The sequence below is a fragment of the Myotis daubentonii genome, chromosome 7 (genome assembly GCF_963259705.1).
Source record: "Myotis daubentonii chromosome 7, mMyoDau2.1, whole genome shotgun sequence".
Classification (NCBI taxonomy): domain Eukaryota; kingdom Metazoa; phylum Chordata; class Mammalia; order Chiroptera; family Vespertilionidae; genus Myotis; species Myotis daubentonii.
Window position 1 is genome coordinate 15,904,542 of NC_081846.1, and position 21,078 is coordinate 15,925,619.

The 21,078-nt window shown below is 34.4% G+C and overlaps 1 protein-coding gene across 8 annotated transcripts in view; it reads right to left on the bottom strand.

Annotated features, from left to right (window-relative positions):
• KANSL1L (KAT8 regulatory NSL complex subunit 1 like) overlaps positions 1-20,371 on the bottom strand; it is an 82,088-nt gene extending 61,717 nt beyond the window's left edge. Inside the window, exons 1-2 of one of the 8 annotated variants that reach the window (XM_059703007.1) lie at positions 18,472-19,901; positions 6,372-6,513 (exon numbers count right to left, since the gene is read on the bottom strand). In XM_059703007.1, the coding sequence (XP_059558990.1) occupies positions 6,372-6,513; positions 18,472-19,559 (1,230 nt within the window). In that variant the 5' untranslated portion in view covers positions 19,560-19,901. Of the gene's footprint in view, positions 1-6,371; positions 6,514-18,471 lie in introns of all 8 variants that reach the window. The other 7 variants (XM_059703008.1, XM_059703011.1, XM_059703005.1 and 4 more) reach the window with 7 other exon arrangements.
• Between the last annotated feature and the right edge of the window lie 707 nt (positions 20,372-21,078).

The window sequence follows — 21,078 nt, forward strand, 5'->3', positions numbered from 1 at the left end:
ATTTAGAATAAAATTAGAAGCTTAAATCAGGGTATGAACATTTCAGACTGAAATTTAGAACATTTCCTGATTTAATCTTGTATTTTTAGTCACTAGCATTTCCATTTGTTTTATATTTGAGTACTCCAAATTTCATAAATTAAAATACCAAACTTATAAACATCCAAACAACAATCTATTATATTAACTCCTTTCAGAGTCCTGTAAGGATAAGCCCTAAGCCTGTGGCTGCCAATCACCAACCCTGGGCAGGACTGCACCACTGAGAAAAAGTACTCTCCAGGCCAATCAAACCTCGTGTTGTTTACAGGGTAGATAAGTTAATAATAAAGACACAAGTCTTCAAATTTGATGGAGTATTTTCTGAAATGTAAGTAATCAAAAATATGTAGGGATCTAGCTTCCTCTGCACTTCCTGCCACATGCTTGTACTTTTTCTTCGAATGGCTTGCTAAACTTTCTCCCACATTTCCTGGCTGCTTTACTCCTACTGTTATCACCAAGGTCTCTCAGAGGCAAGGGAAACAGGAAAGAAAGGATGAAAAGGAGTGCATAGATATGATCTTAATGATTTTATAATCATTTCTCACTGAAAACCTTTTTCCCTTTCTATCCCTTTTACCCCTGTAAAGAATAATACATGTTCTTATACAATATATATGTAGATGTAGATTTTTGCAAGATACCAAGAAGCCCCTACAAACTAGCTGAAAAGGTATTAAATGCCTAATGTGGCTAAAATATTATATTCTTGTCATGAAAAACAGACTAAAACATTAATGTAAGTTACAGTATTTCAAGATGGAACAAATTAAATGATTGCTGTGGATCAGCTTGCATCATCTATAAATGCTATTCTTAGGATGAAAACTGCCTACCTATAATAATTAAAACATAATATGCTAATTAGACTGGACAGCTAAACGACCTTCTGGACAACCCTCTGGACAAAGCTGGGGCTGTGAGGGCCAAGGCAAGCCACCGCAGCTGTGAGGGACAAGCCCCTTGCATGAATTTTGTGCATCGGGCCTCTAGTAGTATAAAATATGCAATATATGAGTAATTTTAGTTTATACTATAATTTAGAGAATCTAAAATTTTACAATGACCATGGTCAGTTATACTATTAAACATACATTTTATAATTTTGTAGTAACATATTACACCTTGATGTTTGGTAAAAGTAAAAAGTAAATTATTCTTTTTATCTATATTTACAACAATGCTAGTAACTTTACCAAGAAAAGAGGATCCAAATTTTTTTTCCCCAAATCCTCACCTGAGGATATTTTTTCTACTGCTTTTTAGAGAGAGTAGAAGGGAAGGAGGGAGGGAGGAAGAAAGGAAGAAAGGAAGGAAGGAAGGAAGGAAGGAAGGAAGGAAGGAAGGAAGGGAGGGAGGGAGGGAGGGAGGGAGGGAAGGAGGGAGGGAGGGAGGGGAAGAGAGAGAGAGAGAGAAAGAGAGAGAGAGAGAGAGAGAGAGAGAGAGAGAGAGAGAGAGAGAGAGAGAGAGATGAAAGAAACCCATCAATCAGTTGCCTCCCACATGTGCCCCAAGTGAGACCTGGGACTGAACCTGTGCTCAGGTATGTGCCCTTGACCTGAATCAAAATTGTACCCTTCGATGTGCGGACCAACACTAACCACTTAAACACACCAGCCAGGGCAAGAGGATCCAATTTTTGATCCCATTTCAATGACTATTTTTCTAGTATGCACAAATACGGCTGTCAAGAAATCTGAAGAAGTATATTTAAAAGAAGTTTGTTTTATTTGATATTTTCAAAAATTAAATTAGACTTGATAAATATAGTATCATCAATCACAAAAACTCTTTAAAATATCTGAAATGTCCATTCAAAAGTTGTACAAGTCTCTTACTGGGTTTTTCACAAATTCTTCATGTAAAAGAAATACATGTTTCCACCAATTTAACTATAATTCTGTTTGATTACAGTTTGTATTATGGGCCAAGTTGCTCTGAATTAGCCTGATTTCATAACTCCTACTTATAATATTGTTTCTGTACATAAGTTGATTCTGAATTTCAGAAGCTCAACATACAAACCTTAGGATACTATCTTTTTATATGGTAGGGGACCTACCATAATTAGTTCAATGAAGAATAATACTTTAAAAATTTAACTGGGGATACATTCATAGTCAACTCATAACCTATTTTTTTTTCCCTTAAACTATTGCCCTGGTCAAAACTCTCACAGTGTAAGAATGGACATGATTTTTCTCTGCCATGGCCAAGAATAGAGAAGAAAGGGAAGAGGAGTAATTTCTTTGGAGTCACTGGAGATATAGTTTCTGTTTTAAAAATTCAGGAAAAGGACATGTGTGTGTTGGGTCATAATGATGTACATTTTAAATATGTTATCATTTTATTTGTCAAGTATATACCTCAATAAAGCTGAATTTTAAAAAATCAGGAATAGTACAATGATACATACAACAAGGCAATAACAAAAATATAAAAAATTCTTTAGAATAATGAATTGAGATAACTGAGACAAGTGAAAACTCCAGCCTGAGGTGAAAGCAAATCAACTGCTCCAGAGTAGACAACTATTTCTGATAATAACACTAGAGAGATCCCCACCCCACTCCCAGGGTCCTCATAGAGAAGACATAGTGTAAAAAAATAAACTGTCTTAGCAGCATCTTTATTATTTATATAAAGTCACCAAGGCTAATTTTAAGCAAAAAAACTTAAATGAAAATTTAAACATAAGAAATGTATAATTTAAAATGTGGAACGTCCTATTATAGGATAACAAAACAAAAATCTAAAAGAGAAATCATAGCTAGTTGCTGTCTTATTGAAAAGCTGAAGCAGAGAAAAGAATATGAAAATTATACTGTGTTATGAAGCTGCTACAAGAACAGGAAGAGATATTGTTAACATCTGCTTTCTTCTCTCTAAAAATTGAGGTTACCTGGAATATGTCAAAGAAAGGGCAAATGATAGCTTCAACACCTACACTTGTAGATCTCCTAGTGGATCTAGTCTGTGTTTCCTGACCAGTCACAAACTGGCACTGATTTAAACAGACTATTTACAAGAGAGCATCTCTCAATCTCTTTCCCTTCCCCTTATCTCTAACTTAACCCTAGAAGAAAGGGTTTGTTTTTATTTCCTTTCAAGATACATTAAACAGAAAAGTTCTGTCTCACTCAAGATAACTACTCTTCTCAATGTTTTTTTCCTATAATAACCCAAGAAACGCTGTAAGAACAAAGAGAGTGCTTGTTTTTCTATTCATTATAGTAACAGCTCAACTAAATTGCAGATAAGCAATTAAACATATTAATTCCTAAAAAATTTAAGGATAAACTACCAAAATAAAGAAATAGTATATTTTGATAGCATAATATTAATGGCATTTTCCATAAAACAAATATAATGGGATTCTTAAGGGAACAAAGGGCCAGATATACATCTAGCCTAGCCCTAAACCAAGACAAATGTAAGTAAGGCCATATAAATTATTACTGGGAAGTTTAGATATTTCCCCCCCCTTAAAACAACTTATTTAAAAAATATAAACATATAATCAAACTTTTAAAAATGTTTAACAACAATTATATAGCACTACTTAGAACAGACAAAATATTAAAATATCTTTTCCCAAGTCAAAGCAATATGAACTAGACTGTCAGTGGTTCTCAACCTGTGGGTCGCGACCCCTTTGGCGGCCGAACGACCCTTTCACAGGGGTCGCCTAAGACCATCCTGCATATCAGATTATTTACATTACGATTCATAACAGTAACAACATTACAGTTATGAAGTTGCAACGAAAATAATTTTATGGTTGGGTCACAACATGAGGAACTGTATTTAAAGGGCCAGAAGGTTGAGAACCACTGGTCTAGATTAAAACATAAAACATACAATTTAGCTGAAACCCAGTTTCTTGGAAATTTGTAAATTGTTTTAAACCTGGCTCATGCATACTACTCTTTTTGCTATAAAAATGCTTGTGATATATCCTTTTAAGAAACTGATCAAAGAGGAGAGATTATTTGGTGATCTTGAAAGGACTGGAAAATCACTACAACTGAAGGACGGCCCCAGTGAAGACAGGTTTAAAATAAGAAACAGTCACTACAGTAATTGAATAGGAAACTTCCATCAGGAAACTATTCTGGAACATAGTTCCCTCAAATGCAACAGAGAGAACCATTAAGCCTAAGGTGTTATTTCTGTCTTTCCATAGACCTTCCTACAGATATCACCATCATATTGATGACTTTCTACCTTTCTCTCCTGTCCTTGACAACTCATACTTTCTGCTCATTTTAATACCATAATAAAGTACTCTGTTATCCCTAAAAAAGATCATGTTGTTTATTGACTTCAAACCTTTAAGAAATGCCCTTTCCTAATTTCTAGTTCTATTGATTCATCAAGCAAAGTACTATTTATTCTCCAAAGTCATACTGAGGCATCACCTCTTTATTGATGTCTTCTCTGACCCACATGCTAAACCCTAAAATAAGTGTTCTCTCTATGCCACACCTATATGTTATTAAAAACACTTGTCATTGCACATATGTATTACATCATATTGCAACTAACTATCTACATGGTCTATCACTCCTACCAAAATATAAACTCATGACAGACAGAGCCTAAAACTTATTAATCTTTATTTATGTGCAGACCCTAGGTGGATTGGGCTAATCACATGGTTCCAGAAGTCCTCCCTTCACAGCTTTTTGTTTTCAAACCAATCACCAATATTTCCTCCATTACAACATTATCTCCACATTTTCACCATGTTGAATACAATTTCCCACAAAAAAGTTATCGAGATATTAGCAATATTTATATTAAATTAGACTTCATGGAATTGCAGGAGAACTCTTTTTACTATTGCTTCTCTGGGAAAATATACTAGTTCCAAGCAAATTGTAAATTTTAGAGAAACAATATATCTTTAAGCTAGGGAAATCCCATGTTAAATTTCCCCTGGTTGGAATTAAAACAGCATTTATTTGTGTAATAATTTGCTTAATTTGTATTCCCGTAGACTGTAAATCCTACAAGAGATTTGTAATATTTACAACTGACCAAGAATAGTATCCAAATCCTCAAGGACACACCACCACCACCATCATCAAAAAAGAATAAAAACAATATATTAACTCTTAGACAGAAAAAAAAAACCTGGATAATTAATTACACCGAGGCCCAATCTCACAACATTCAGTAACAAATTAAAACAGCAATAAAATAATACTTCACACCCATTATACTGGAGGTCAAAAAATATAAAATGTAGGCAAGAATGTGGAGAAACAGGAGCTCTTATGCACTGCTGCCAGTGGGAATCCAGTCACATCAATGAGTATAACAAAAATTGAAGACAGCCATGCCCAACACCCAGCACTTCCATTTTTAGACATGTAGCCAAGAGCTCTCCACAGGCTCACAAAAACATAAGATAGTCACTGCAGTATTATTTTTACTGGCGTAAAAATGGAAACACTGTATATCAAAATAAAATAGGAGAAGAGATAAACATTTCATTGTATTCATACAATTCTATTCTAGTCATATAATTAAATAACATACTGGAAGTATAAAAATGCATAAATAGTATGCTGAGCAAAAACAAGCAAGTTGCAAAATAGTTTGTAGTTTTCATTTATACAGACTTCAAAAGCATAGAAAATAAATATTATTTGTAGACACAGATACCTATTTGCCAATAGTATAAAAACATATACTGAAACCTATATAATTTTGTTAACTGATGTCACCCCAATATATTTAATACTATAAAAATACATAAAAATAACAAATATAAAAAATGTTGGAATCAGAATAGTGGTTACAGTGGTATAGGGGAAGAAAATGGGCTGCAGGACCATACAACTACTTCAATTGAACAGGTAATGCTTTCTTATTCTAGAAACAAAGTGCATACTGGAAAAAATTTAATATTTGATAAATTTGGGGGTAGGTACACAGGTGTTCATCATATTGCTTTCTGCAACACTTTATGTTTTATAAATTTTTAATAAACAAAAAAAACTCTAAGGAGATTTCAATAAGATACACACTCAGTATTTCTTACATACAATAAAATACATGACAACAAAATAGAAGTTTACAAAAATGTATCTCTTTTCTATTAACTGGAATCCAACAAAGTTCAGAATTGCTTAAGTATGATAAAATAGTCACCATAAATACAAAGGCATTATAAAGATAGCTTCAATTTACAGCAATTAATATATTAAAAGTCTTAACTAAATTTTTGTAAAACCTATAACAATTATTTTGTGTGGAGAGATGAGGACAAACTAAATCAGTAATATTTTTTTAAAAAAATAGAAGAACACTGAAAGTACCTTGGAGGCACGAATCTGCCTGTGAATATCCGTTAGTTGCTGGATTTTGTATTCTAGCTCTGAAATCTGGGCTTGAAGCCACGTCCATCGGCTGCCAACTCTTGCTCTGTCTACAAGCCACTTCCATTCAGTACTACAGTTACTGTGAACAACATAGACATTGTTAGTCAAAGCACAAAGGCAATCAAGTTTTCACAGAGGCTGCTTAATAACTTCCTTGACTCCTGTCATACAATCCCAATTTCTTTTCCAAAACATCTAATTACATGAACTGAGAATGGCATATCAACTTCTTATCACAGAAAAAGGTTCGATTTTCTAATCTTTCCATTCCACAAACACCTGTTTTTATTCAATGTTACTTAATCAGCAGTAGGGTAATCTCCTTTGCTACTTAATACTTTATTAATGTGGAAGGGCTGAAATAGGAGTGGGCCAGCAAAGAAAAGGAAACAAGAATAACAATAGTAACACCATGTAAAAACTATTACATGAGGCTTTTCTAGCAGCCAGATGTCACGTTTCAGACAAGTCATTTGAACTGGGCTAGATCTAAATCCAAGTAACAAACCTTAGCTATGCAATTGTACTCTATGTAAGTTTCACTTGCTAAATCAGAAATCACTATTAGATAATTAAATACTTAAAATCAATTTAAAGAAATTGTCAAAAATTATCAATGATGAATGCTCTGTTGCATTTCAAATATGCATACCAAATATATAGATTTTGACATGTTTATTAAAATAAACAGCTTGTTTAAAACCTGACTCCCAGCATTCACAGGCCAGAGATGACCAGGAATTTAGGTAAAGCCTTTGTTTCATGCATATTTGAACATAAGAACTGAACCTTAGCTCCTCTATCTTTTGGCAAGGGTGCAGCTCTAATCCACATTTTGTAAGATTACCAATTAATTACTGTATTAAAATACTCCAACCACACCAAGTAGAAAACAACTATTTGGATGGGGGGGGGGGGGGGGGGAGGAGAGAGAGAGAGAGATTAGGAACTTCAGATTAAAGGAAAAACCTGACAGAGATTGAAGGTATAACTGAAGGACAAAAATTACTTAATGGAAAAACACAAGCTTTATGAAATACTTGTTTAAAAATGACATTTATTGTCAAAACCCATAGAATGAATGTGAAAGACCAAAAGTGAACCCTAATGTAAATTATAGACTTTGGGTGATAAAGATGTGTCAATGTAGGTTCACAGATTGTAACAAATGCACTACTCTGGTGAAGGACATTGATAATAGGGAGATTACGTTTGTGGAGTAGAGGGTGGGAACTCTGTATTTTCTGCTTAATTTTGCTGTAAGCCTAAAACTGCTCTAAAAAATCAAGTTTATTACTTTTTAAAAAACAGATGTAATCATAATAGAAAGTCTTTCATATATACTTTAGTCAAAGAAAACATTATAAGAGATCATTTATTGTCAGAGAAACATATTACAATTGTAACTTTACTACACAGAATTTACCAATTATAACAGGATTTTACATTATATCAATGTTCCCAAAAGCTATTTAAGATTCTAATTGCGCACAAAGTGATTAAGGAGACTTCCATATATATTAGGACTTCTCTTGGAATTATTCTTTATTCAGTTTATAGTCACTATTGTGATTTTATAAATTGACACTCTTAAATCACATTTTTATAATCAGAGACAAAGTAAGAGAATGCCTATGCACAGATATTTAATATCACTAAGTGCCAATCATCAGATCAGTGAGGAAGGCAAGAGCCAGATCATGCAATGGTTGCATAGGTGAGGGTAAAGTGTTGGATTTTATACAAAAATAAAGTTATTAGCAAGATCATAACAAAAACATTTTTCTCAGAGCACTCTGGCTACCAGGTAGAGAAAGCATTGAAGTGGGACATGAGAGGAAATAAGGAAAGTATTGGGATGCAACTATAATAATCTGGATGTGACAGAGATAGTGATCTCCAAATATTTCCTTGCACTTAAGTTGGAGCAATGAGACTAGTTCTGGCCAATGGGCTATAAGTAGAAGTGACCTAATCATTTCCAGTCCACCTGACAACCTTCGAAGTCACTAGTGCAGATAGTACAGCCACAGGATGGAGGAGGATCACAGACCAACCTACACTGACTTTATGTAAGCCAAGGTGAACCTCTGCTGTGTTAAATTACTGAGATTAGGAGGTTAACTTGTCACTCTAAATAGAGCCTATTCTAAATAAAAGATAAAAATGGCTTGGACTGGGAAAGGGGTAGGAGATAAAGAAGAGTTGAAGAAGATAGATTCAAGGTTCATTTTAAAGTTGATAGGACTTGTAGAAGTATGGTGTAGTAAGCATGGGGAAATCAACGATGATCTGAGTCTTTCAGTAAATTTTGTTCCAGTTGGAAAATTTCCCTATAACATGCACTTTTGCTTGGCTATCAAAATGATGACTAGCTAATGGTAAAATATAATAAATATTTTTCGTGGAGTTCATGTTATTGTACTCATAATAAAGATATTCAGATATTCTAGTTAAGTTTAGAGAATTCATTTTTATGTTCATACACTATATTAAGTTATACTAACATAGAAAAATAGCAATATCATATTAAATTTAGATAAACTAATACTGGGGCTTTGTGGTATATAAAATGAATTATCTGTAAAGGATACATTATCCTACATTTTAATAGGAGTAAATAAAATACACTTGCTACAATTAAAAATGGTAAACAAGCTTTTCCACAAAAAATTGCTTCCTTGGTTAAAAAGTGTATTTCTCAAAAATAATTAACACTGCAAACATGTTACAGATAAGCATGTGGCTATCTCACTCATAGCAGTTTAACAACTGTTTTACCCTAAAGTCAAAACAGATTTCATGTAAACAACTTATATAACCAATAATGTACTGGCTTATTTAATTTAGAGCATAACCAATGAGAACATAGCTGATGCAACAACGAACAAATAAGAATATGAGGAATACCCAGTGTCTAGACTTCCCAATTAGCATATAAGACTGCTAACACTGATTCCCTGCATCTCTGTGGCATCTATAACAGACCACCACATGCTGACCCTAAGGAAGGGCTCCTCCTTCCAGTGAAGATTAGGGCGAAGACTTCAGTGAGTGGAGACCCCCTGGGCAGTGAGACTAATCAGTCCCCAGAACAGCAGCATATGCTTTCAATCGCCATTCTTGCTTGTTTGCAGTCACGACTTAACTTGGTCAAGAAAACAAGCACAAGCTGTTTAAACCAAGTTGTTTTGAGTATAATTTCTCTTGATACTAACTTCTTGTCAAACATCACGAACCTACACTCCTGTTTTGACCCTCAAGTGTATTCATCAGAATAAGACATAACTTTCTAATATCACATCTTATATTACTAAGACTTAAAGAGGAGCTTGTATAAATTATGCCTTTAACATAAATTTTTAGCTCACTAACAACAATAAATTAACTATGATAAAAAGTCAAAAAAGAAGATCCAGTTGTAGAAAATAACTAGCCCAAGAATAATAAGAATTATATTGGGAGAATTACATTAAATTATGCCAAACTTCCCCACTGGTGTTTGCTCACCTAGGAAGAGCTTATCCTTGCCTGAAATCTGATTCCTTTAGACCAGGGGTTGGTAAACTTTTCCTGTAGGCAGGCAGAGAGTAAATATTTTAGGCTTTGTGAGCCACATAGAACCTTTAACAACTACTCAACTCTGCCATAATAGCATGAGAGCAACCATAGATGATACATACATGAATGGATGTGATTGTATTCCAATAAAACTGCTTACAAAAACAGTCAATGGGCTGAATTTGGTCCATGGGCTGTAATTCTCCATCCCTGATGTAATTCTCCAATCCCTGATGTTGTTAAATTACTTGCTTTTCAACTTCTTTCTTTTAAGCTTGCTTTTAAGACCTGTTAGAGGTATAGATAGAGTAGCCACTAACTAGGGCTAATTCACACTTGAAGAGTGAGTTTTCTGGGGTCACTACTGAACACTCCAAATCTTTGACAAAGTCTTTCACTCTACTTATTCAGAACTCAAACATCTCCGAATAGTGTACGAATGCTGGAAATTGTTCAGATTATGGCTTCCTAATAGTTCTTTATCTGTCCCTGTGGAGTTTCATGTACACATGCATAGCTTAGTATTCAAAAAGTTATCTCAAGGGGACCACATGATGATTTCTGGAGCTTTTTAATTGCATATGTAGATCCCTCAATTTCAGTTCTCTGATCTACTAATTCCAGCTTTTTCAGCTTCCCAAACTCTAATCTTTGTCTCAATTAAGGCCACTGTGTTCTATTTAGCTTTCTATGCCTGCATCAGAGATCATAAAATGCCTTCAAGCAGAACACAAGGGCAATCAGAGTCACTTCATCTGTTTCTCTTTCCTCAGGAATCACTGAACCTCAAACCTTTGCTGCCTTACACCCAGTGTGTTCATTTTCTGAAAACAGTGACTGTCTCAAATAAAAGATAGGGAAAAAGTAGGTTTACAGTTGTGAGTAAGCAAAAGTGTTTATTCTTATATTATCATTTATTAATTATTATGTTATTTTCCATACAAACAACTATACACCTACTTTTGCCCCACCCTGTGTTTTTTTTATTTAGTCCTCACCCAAGGATATTTTTTTCATTAATTTTTAGAGAGAGTGGAAGGGAGGAAGAGGAAAGAGAGACCTTGACTGTGAGAGAGACCTTGACTGTGACATGGACTGGTTGCCTCCCACACATGCCCCAACCTGAACTGGGGTATATACCCTTGACTGGGAATCAAATCCGCAACCCTTAGGTCTGCCCACTGATGCTCTAACCACTTGGAAAACTGGCCACGACCCCACCCTCTATTTTGTCCAGTTTGCTCATCAAGTATAGCCAAAGAGTAAGTACAATACTAATAACTCCACTCCACTGTGGCTAGAACTCAAAGAACTTTTATGTATTAAAAAAAAAAATGATTGGGTGTGGAAATCAGATGAAGTACTGGTTAATTATTTTCAACAATTCAGGTAGGGAGAGAATTCTAGAGGAAAGCAAAGCCAACAGTTCCCTGAAAACAAAACCAAACAAATAAAAAACCTATAAAGCAAAGCTAATTCTTGACTATTAAATGAGGGGAAAAATCTACATATTCATGTTGAGGTGTCTGGTAATGAAAGTTTAGCATATACCTTACTTAATATACCCCTCCCTCAAAAATATTTTGTGCCATTAGGATCATTTAGGTTAACAAGTTCTCATTAAAATGTTCATTGTCACCCTACCGGTTTGGCTCAGTGAATACAGCATCAGCCTGGGGACTGAAGGGCCCCAGGTTCGATTCCAGTCAAGGGAATGTACCTTGGTTGCGGGCACATCCCCAGTAAGGGGTGTGCAGGAGGCAGCTGATGGATGTTTCTTTCTCATCGATGTTTCTAACTCTCTATCCCTCTCCCTTCCTCTCAGTAAAAAATCAATAAAATATATTAAATAAATAAATTAATTAATTAAATGTTCATTGTCTTTAAGAAAACTAAGCCTTATTGACATACAGGTCAATAAGATTAATATTCTACCACTAACAAAATAAACCAATGAATAGTTATGAATTCTAGGAAAATTTGACATGGAGATAAATCAAGTGGGGAGGGTTCATTTAGGATGTCCAAGGAAAATCTGAGACTGGAACTAAAAAGGAAGGAGAAACAAAGGGAGAAAAAACAATCTGAATATATTTTACAGTTCTGCCTAGAACTCTGATAGAACCAAATTTGTCAACTGTATGAACAGAAATTTCCAGTGTTAGTTTACAAGAATTTACAAATCAGACTGCCAAATTTAATCTTGTTCCCTTACTACCATCTATCCACCCTTCTCCCCCCAGCCAAAGAAAGGATAAGAGAAAGAAAAAAAAGAGAGTTTTGGGACTACTTATGTACTCTAAATACTATTCTATGTCTACTGTATGAAAAAAAATTTTTGAAAGTTAATGGTCTGTTAAGTAGTCTTAACTCTGTTTTTAAAATCCTTGCATAACATCCAACAGTGACAAATGGCATACAAATAAAGCAAATAAATGAATTTTTAAACTAGTCTAAACATATTTGCTAAAGGAATAGTCTGAGTCATGCACTTAGCAGTTAAACAAGCATTGTGTGTTTGCACATGTGCGTACCTCTTTTGTTCAGAAAACCAGGCCACCATGTAGTGTTTCCAATGGAGAGTAGCCTCGCTTATCCACAAGGGATACGTTCCAACACCCCCAGTAGATGTCTGAAGCCATGGTTAGTAACAAACCCCATATGTACTATATTTTTTCCTATACATACATAACTATGATAAAGTTTAATTTCTAAATTAGGCACACTAAAAGATTAATGATAACTAATAATAAAATAGAACAATTATAACAATACTAGAGGCCCGGTGCACAAAAATTCATGCATGGGGGGGGGGGTCCTTCAGCCGGGCCTGCCCCCTCTCACAGTCCGGGAGCCCTCAGGGGGAGTGGGCCTAAGCTGCAGTCTGGCCTCCCTCTGCGGGAGGCCACCCAGCTGATCAGGGGAAGGTGCCGCCTCATCATCCTCCTGCTGCTGCTGCCTCTGGCCTCCCTCTGCAGGAGGCGACCGGGCCAATCAGGGGTAGGCGCCGCCGCAATTGCCCTGCTGCTGCTGCCACTGCCGGTCACTGCGGCTGCCTGCTCTCAGACCTCGGCTGCTGCCTGTCCTCGGCCCTCACAGCCACCACGGCTTTGTCTGGAAGACGTCTGGTCTATCCGGTCTAATTAGCATATTAACCTTTATTAGTATAGGTACTATAATAAAAGTTATGTGTGATCTCTCTGTTCATATCTTCCACTCCCAAATTTAATGCCTTTTCCATTTTAATTAAGGACTTATGTACTGTGGCTATAAGTCTGCAATTTGAAGTGTGATAACAAAGCTAGCACAAATTTATTTTTTTTCTTTACAATTTCATAGATAGGAGATTCATTCTTACCAAACATCTTAGCAACCTTGGCATATGATTTTTTTCCCCTTTCTTTAAGTCAAGAACTTTACCTTTTCACTTAAAGGAAGCACTTTATGAGTTCTCTTTGGCATATCCAAATTGCCAGCATCACTACTCTTGCACTTTGGGGTCATTATTAAGTAAGGGTTACTTGAACACAAACACTGACATACTGCGACAGTCAGGGAATAACCAAGATGGCTACCAAGTAACAGGCTGATAGCATATTATTGCATGGATACACTGGACAAAGGGATGATTCATGTTCTGGGCAGGATGGAGTGGGTGGGACAACATGAGATTTCATCATGCTATTCAGACAGTACATAATTTAAAACTTGTAACTTGTTTATTTCTGGAATTTTTTATTTAATATTTTAAACCACAAGTGACCATGGGTAACTGGAGCCAGGAAAAGTGAAACTGCAGATAAGGGGGGACCACTGTTATACACTGCACAAGGGCTTGCCCAAAAAGACAAGCAGAGCTCAAATCCACCACGAGTTCTCCAACCCAAGCCCTGTAATTACAAATCTAACTCTGCTTAGAGGAAGGCGTACCTTCTTCTATTGCACACAAGTGGACCAGTGATGGCCCTGCTGACTACTACAGTGGACAATGAAAAAATGAAAAGAGATAAAAAACAATTAGACTACTCTTGTTTCTCAGAAAGGTGATTATCACTATCAATCCAGAATTGAGTACAAGCGTTTCTGCTATAACACAGTACATGCATTCCCGAATAATACCATGTTCTATGAAAATAGCTGAACTTATAGAGGGAACAAAATTAGAGCCAGACCACTTGAAATCTATGGAATTGTAAAATCTGAGTCCTAAAAAAACAATAAGAATCCTTATAAAAATATTAGTACAGTTTAAGTTTCCACTGGCATTTGTATCAAGCCTGTCCATCCTTTAAAGCTTCATATCCTGGAACTCATGCTTCTTCCTTTGAGAAACGAAAGAGAGAAGATATTCACTTCTAACAGAGACCAGGTTAATAAAAATTTGAAATAGCATATAAAGGTAGCTTTCTTGATCAATTTCTTTTTAACAAAAATGAACTATCCTCACAGCTACTTCAACTGAACTCAGAACTTCCTGATCTTTTAATATAGTGGAATATATAGAATTTTTAAGCCAATGAACCAGAACTTTATTGCAATATAGGAAGATAATTTTCAGCATCTTTCTTATACTACTAAGGCTTTCTCTTTAGTTGTGAAAAAAATTTCCCACTCATCATTCTAAAACATTAACATGTTTATAGTGTTTTGGAAAAAACTCCAAACCAAATTCCACACTATTGACATTGTTCCTCTATATGCCAAATGTAAAGTTTTTCAGAGAGACGTACAATCGTATAGGTTAGAAACAGTGTTCTATATAAAGAGAAAAAAACATTGGAAAATAAGTGAAGGAAAATAACTTTTATTTTTCTTATCTTTAATGGGTCTAAGTGACAATGAAACTAATGATTTGTTCAAAATAATAGCAATAATGTAATCAAGTTTGTATTTGTGTGTGTCTATGTGTACTAGTATGTATGTGTGTGTGTGTGTATGCCTGTGTATAAGTAAAAGTGATACAAGGGACAGAAGAATTAGGATTATTTTGTTATTATAAGGTACTTACACTACCCAGGAAGAGGTATGTTATTTAAAAGAAAACTTGGATTAGCTGTATATGTACATTGTAAACTCTAGGGGAACCACTAAAAAAAGAAAAAAAAGACTGATATGCTAAAAATAGGAGAGAAAGTAAATTATATAAAGTGTTCAATTATAACTACAAAATGTAGAAGAGTGGAAGACAAAAATAAGAGCAAAAAATGGACAACAAATAAAAAGCAGTGACAAATATGGGAGATATTATTAATTTACTATGTTAATATTCACTTTAACTAAAAGACAGAGATTGTCAGAGTGGATTAAAAAACAAGACTCAAATACGCTTTGTAATACTTTAAGCAATAAAACAATAAAAAATAAAAAATAAATAAAAAATAAAAAACAAGACTCAACTATCGGTTGTTTTCAAGAAACTCACTTTAAATATAAAACATACAGATTAAAAGTAAAGGGATAAAGAAAATTATGCCAGTCTAACACTAATCAAAAGAAAGTGGGTAGCTATATTAATTTCATTCAGGGCAGACTTCAAGGCAAAGTTAAGATGGAGAAATCAGGACATTACATAACAATAAAAAGGTCAACAGTCCAAGAAGGTATCCTTAATGTCTATGAGCCTAACAAAAGAACATCAAATAACGTGAGGCAAAAACTGACAGAATTGCAAGGAAAAATGAATTAATCCACTATGATAGGTACAGATTTTAACAATCCAATCAGAAATGCAGAGAGCCAGGAGGCAGAAAGTCAGTATAAATACAGGTAAATTCAGCAACACCATCAATCAACTGAAAATAACTGACTTCAAGAGCTCAGTACATCCAACAACAGCAGATTACACCTTCTTCTCAAGCTGACATAAAACAGTCATCAAAAGAGACCATGTTCTGGGCTATAAAACACACTCTAACAATGTTTTTTAAAAAGAAATCATATACGTAATGTCTGCTCTCAGACTACAATAGAATTAAAGTAGAAATCAATAACAGAAACAAACTGGAAAATCCCAAAATACTTGGAGATTAATCAATACACTTCTAAGTAGCACATGGGACAAAGAAGAAATCTTAACTGAAATTTTAAAATATTATGAACTTAATTGCAAATACAAATCATCAAAATGTATGGGATGTAGTGAAGACAATTCTTATGGGGAGAAGCACAAGAGAAAAGCACAGGATTTATAGTATTAAAATGCATATATTAGAAATAAGAAAGATCTAAAAATCAATCATCTGAGCCTCTACCTTAAGAAATGAGAAAAAGAGCAAATTAAAGCCAAAGCAAGTACAAGAAATAATAAAAATTAGAGCAGAAATCAATGAAACTGAAACCATGAAAGCAATTGAGAAAATAAATTAAACCAAAAAAGTGGTTCTTTGAAAACATCAGTAAAATCAATAAGCCTCTAGCTAGGCAACTCAAAAAAAAAAAAAAAAGAGCGAGTGATGAAAAAAATAACTAATATCAGAAATGAAAGAGTAGAAATCCCCTAAAAGTCTATGAATACTAAACGAATAATAAAGGAAAATAAACAACTCTAAATACACCAATTTGAGAACTTAGATAAATGGGGCAATTCCTTGAAAGGCACAATTTATCAAAACTCACACAAGAAGAAATAGACAATCTGAATAGGTTTATATCTATTAAAGAAATTGGATCAATAATTAATAACATCCCAAAACAGAATGCACCAAGCCCAAATGGGTTCACTGGTAAACTCTACAAAAATTTAAAGAAATTTGTCCAATTCTCTACAATCTCTTTCAGAAGATAGAAACAGAGGTACTATTTCTTAACTCATTCTATGAGGACAGCATTACCCTAATACAAAAACCAAAGACATATGAGAAAACTACAAATATATATGTCTCATAAAGATAAATGCAAAATCCTCTACAAAATATTAGCTATATCAAATTCAACAATGTATAAAAAAATTTATATGCTATGACCAAGTGAGATTTATCCTAGGTATGCAAGGCTGGTTCAACATTCAGAAATCAATTATGCATTCCAAAGATCAATCAATATATCATATATAAAATAAATACCACAATGTCAGTCAGAAAAATAGTATGTGCTCAATAACTATTAACTCCCACATTCAAACAAATGTCAAATATAGTGATAACAGAACACCAAAAGACTGTGCTTTACATTTTATTCCCGCCTATAAAAATTAATAAACTGTCCTTTTTATTAATAACAAATAACGTGTTCAGCTTAATTCTATAATGATTCTCATTTATCTTTGAGAAGTAGATAAAAATGTTGAACTTCTTCCTCCCAAAATACCACGTATACACAGTACTTTGCATCAATTTAAATTTAGGAACATTACCAGATTCCCTGGAAGCGAGATTGAAAACTATATTCTATCTGGCTATTTAAATAAAAGTCATTCAAATTTTTAAAAAATTAAAAATTTAGTTTCTTAGTTGTTCTGGTCGCATTTCACCAAGTGCTCATTGGCCGCATGGCAGCCGTGGGCAAACTACGGCCCGCGGGCTGGATTCGGCCCGTTTGAAATGAATAAAACCATTGAAAAAAAAAAGACCGTACCCTTTTATGTAATGATGTTTACTTTGAATTTATATTAGTTCACACAAACACTCCATCCATGCTTTTGTTCCGGCCCTCCGGTCCAGTTTAAGAACCCATTGTGGCCCTCGAGTCAAAAAGTTTGCCCACCCCTGGTAGTGCCTACTGGGTAACACAGATATAGAGCACTCCATCATCTCAGAAACTTCCATGAGATAGAGCTGTTCTAGAATATTAACAATGATAAGTGAAACTACTTAGCTTTGTTTTTTTGGTTTTGTTTTCATATCTAGAAACCTCTCTTTGAAATAGATTAGATTCCAAGAGGATAGAGGCTGTGAATATTTAAACTCACTAGGGTCCAGCACATGGTAAGAATTCAACAGGTATCTAAAACCTGACATTACAGTTTGTTTTAGCTACATTAATCTAGCAAAAATTTACTAAGCTGGTGAAGACCAGAGCTGAAAGCTTTGAACACAAATATATAAATAGTTAAAAATAAATGTAGATCAACTTATATATACTCTCAACTGATAAACTTCTGAAGTCAATGAGGGCTCCCTATGTGTAGACTTTATATTTTTTGAGTTTAGATATACATATTGGCTAGATCACTTAAGCAAAATGTTAGGCCTTGTCTATAGCCTATTCTATTCAAGAATAGGAAAAATGCTTACTTACAGCCAGTTAGCTTTTATTATTCCTGTGTTGGTTTTTCCTAGATAAATAACTTTTTTTAAATAGCATGTATATATTCAAGCATAGCAGTTTAAACACATGTTTAAATTTTGTCAGTTCTATAACTTAAAGATTAAGGCATTAAGCTTATAGAAAATCTATTTCTTTTCAATATATCTTGAAATAAAAAAAATTTCCACTATATATAGAACAGGAAAAAGTCTAATGATAATTTTGCACTTACACTGCCACATTTTTTCTAATGGTATATTCATCCAAATCGTCATCAGAGCTGCTATCAGTTGCATCAGAATCCAGACCCTCTTCAACATGAGTCAACAGCCCTGTAGCAGACAGTGCAAATCTTTGGATTTCTGCAGCTGTACACTGTGCAAAGCCATTTTTTGTATCATTCCATAATTTATTCTCGGCAGTCAGTAAATTTATGTCTGGCTTAATTTCAGTGCATTTAGGAAAACTGTTATCCAAAACTGTAGTAGGTTCATGAAAAATCTTCATTTTGGGGAGTTGATGTTTCACAGAAAATTTCATTTGCTGACCATAGTGCTTAACAACATGCTTTGCCAGGAGCATCTGCAAATGTTTCTGAGTTCTTCTAGCCTGACTAAGTAAAATTTTCTGTTTGCTTATACAATTAAGTAAACGAGCATTCACTTCCTCTTCTTTTTCAGAAGCTGAGGAACTAGCAGGCACATTTGAATGGCCAGGCCCAATTTTCTTTTGAGCGCAGTGCAATAAACTCTTTTTAATCTCAGCATCAGTAACTTTATCCAAAAGTGCATTCTTTTGGTACCATTTACAGTTTTGTAGTTGTACTTTATCTACATTAGTGTCTTTGGTTATATTTGAATCCAAAGTAATTTTTACATCTGTCATGCAGTGGCCTGTGTTATCTGACAGAGGTTCCTTTTTGACGAACTCTTCAGAATGAGAATGACAAATTTTACTGAGCTGAATGTTGCTACCATTACACAGTATGTTTTTCAGCTTATTGCAGTTGGGTTCCCCTAATTTATTTTGTTTATAATTCTTATTGTATTTATTTAATGTAGAATTAGAACCCATTAAAAGAACAGTCTGATAATGTTTTGAAGACTGAGGGGAGCCAAAATGTTTTAAATTCACAAAATTAGTGTTAAGAGTAGGTTCAGCAGTTGGAAATCCCAGCATCTGAGAGAAAGTGTCTCCCTTTAGCTTTTCATCCATAGTTCTTGGGCCTTCCATGCATAGCATCTTGTCAGACTCCATGGTACTTGGTAAAGATGAAAAGCAGATACTCTTTGTTGCTGCCTCCCTCAGAGCTGGGGTCATGGCGAATTCTGCAGATAATTCTGGAAACCTAAAGCAATGTAAAAATAAGTAATCAGATATCTAGAAAACAGTTTTATGCTTATACGCCTCCCAGGGGCAACATTTTTAACGTTTCTGATTATAAAATTAACTAAATCAAACTCCTTTTTTTCCCAATTCCTAACACTATCTCTGCTCTTTCCTAGTTCATAAGGAATTCAACTAGCACTACACTTCTTCACTCTGACTGTGGGCCTATACCCAAAACTCTAATTAAAGTTTCACACTACCTAGCACAATAAGTATTAGACAAATATTTGTGAATATAATACAGTTGACCCTTGAACAACGCAGGGGTTAGGGGCATCAACCTCCCACCATAGTCAAAAATCGGCATATTTGACTCCCCCAAAATGATAACATAGTTGATTGACAAATATTTTGTATGTTATATGCATTCTTACAATAAAGTAAACTAGAAAAAAGAAAATGGTATTAAGAAAATACGGAAGAGAAACAGATTTACAGTATTAATTGAACAAAAACAAAAAACAAGTGTATAAGTGGACCGATGTAGTTCATATAGATGTTGTTCAAAGCCCAACTGTACATCTCAAGATTCCATTTTTAAACAATGTTTAGAGAAATGGTTCTCAACCTTCCTAATGCCGCAACCCTTTAATACAGTTCCTCATGTTGTGGTGACCCCAACCATAAAATTATTTTCGTTGCTACTTCATAACTGTAATTTTGCTACTGCTATGAATCGTAATGTAAATATCTGATATGCATGATGTATTTTCATTGTTACAAATTGAACATAATTAAAGCAGTGATTAATCACAAAAACAATATGTAATTATATATGTGTTTTCTGATGGTCTTAGGTGACCCTGTGAAAGGGTCATTCGACCCTCAAAGCGGTTGAGAACCACTGGTTTAGAGAGAGTAAAAAAATTCCAACCTGGAATCTGGGAATCATACTTTAAAATGTAATTTTTTCCTGAAAAAGCATCTGCAATAACTTTTTTTTCCTTCTCACAAATGGGCAGTCATCAGTTATCATTATAGAGCTGTTAATCCTGCATGGAAATAGGGGGACTGTTCCAGATGACCACTAAAGATTTATCTCATAATTAAACAAATTTCATTGTATTTTATCAAAAGAAGAAATACAAAGCCATATATTGTGAAATATAGAAAAGTTAATTCAGTACCATTAAAAATTATGAAGACTGAATAGTTCGTGAAAAAATTTTAATCATTAACAATTATAAGTTTTTGAAGATACTTTGAAATTATGATAGTCCCTAATTTTGTTTCAACACATGACAGTTAACAGTCACTTAAATGGCCACACTAATATATCTTATGTCCCCATACAATGTGCTAGCTGTAACTCTATACCTTTAGTTCCCACTTAAAAATTGAAAACCAAAAGCCAATTCCTTGTAAAGACGAGCAAGAATAGTCAAAAGGAAAAAGAGACACAAAAACTTCTATGCAATTAAAAAAACACATATAGGGTTAAAAGCAAGGC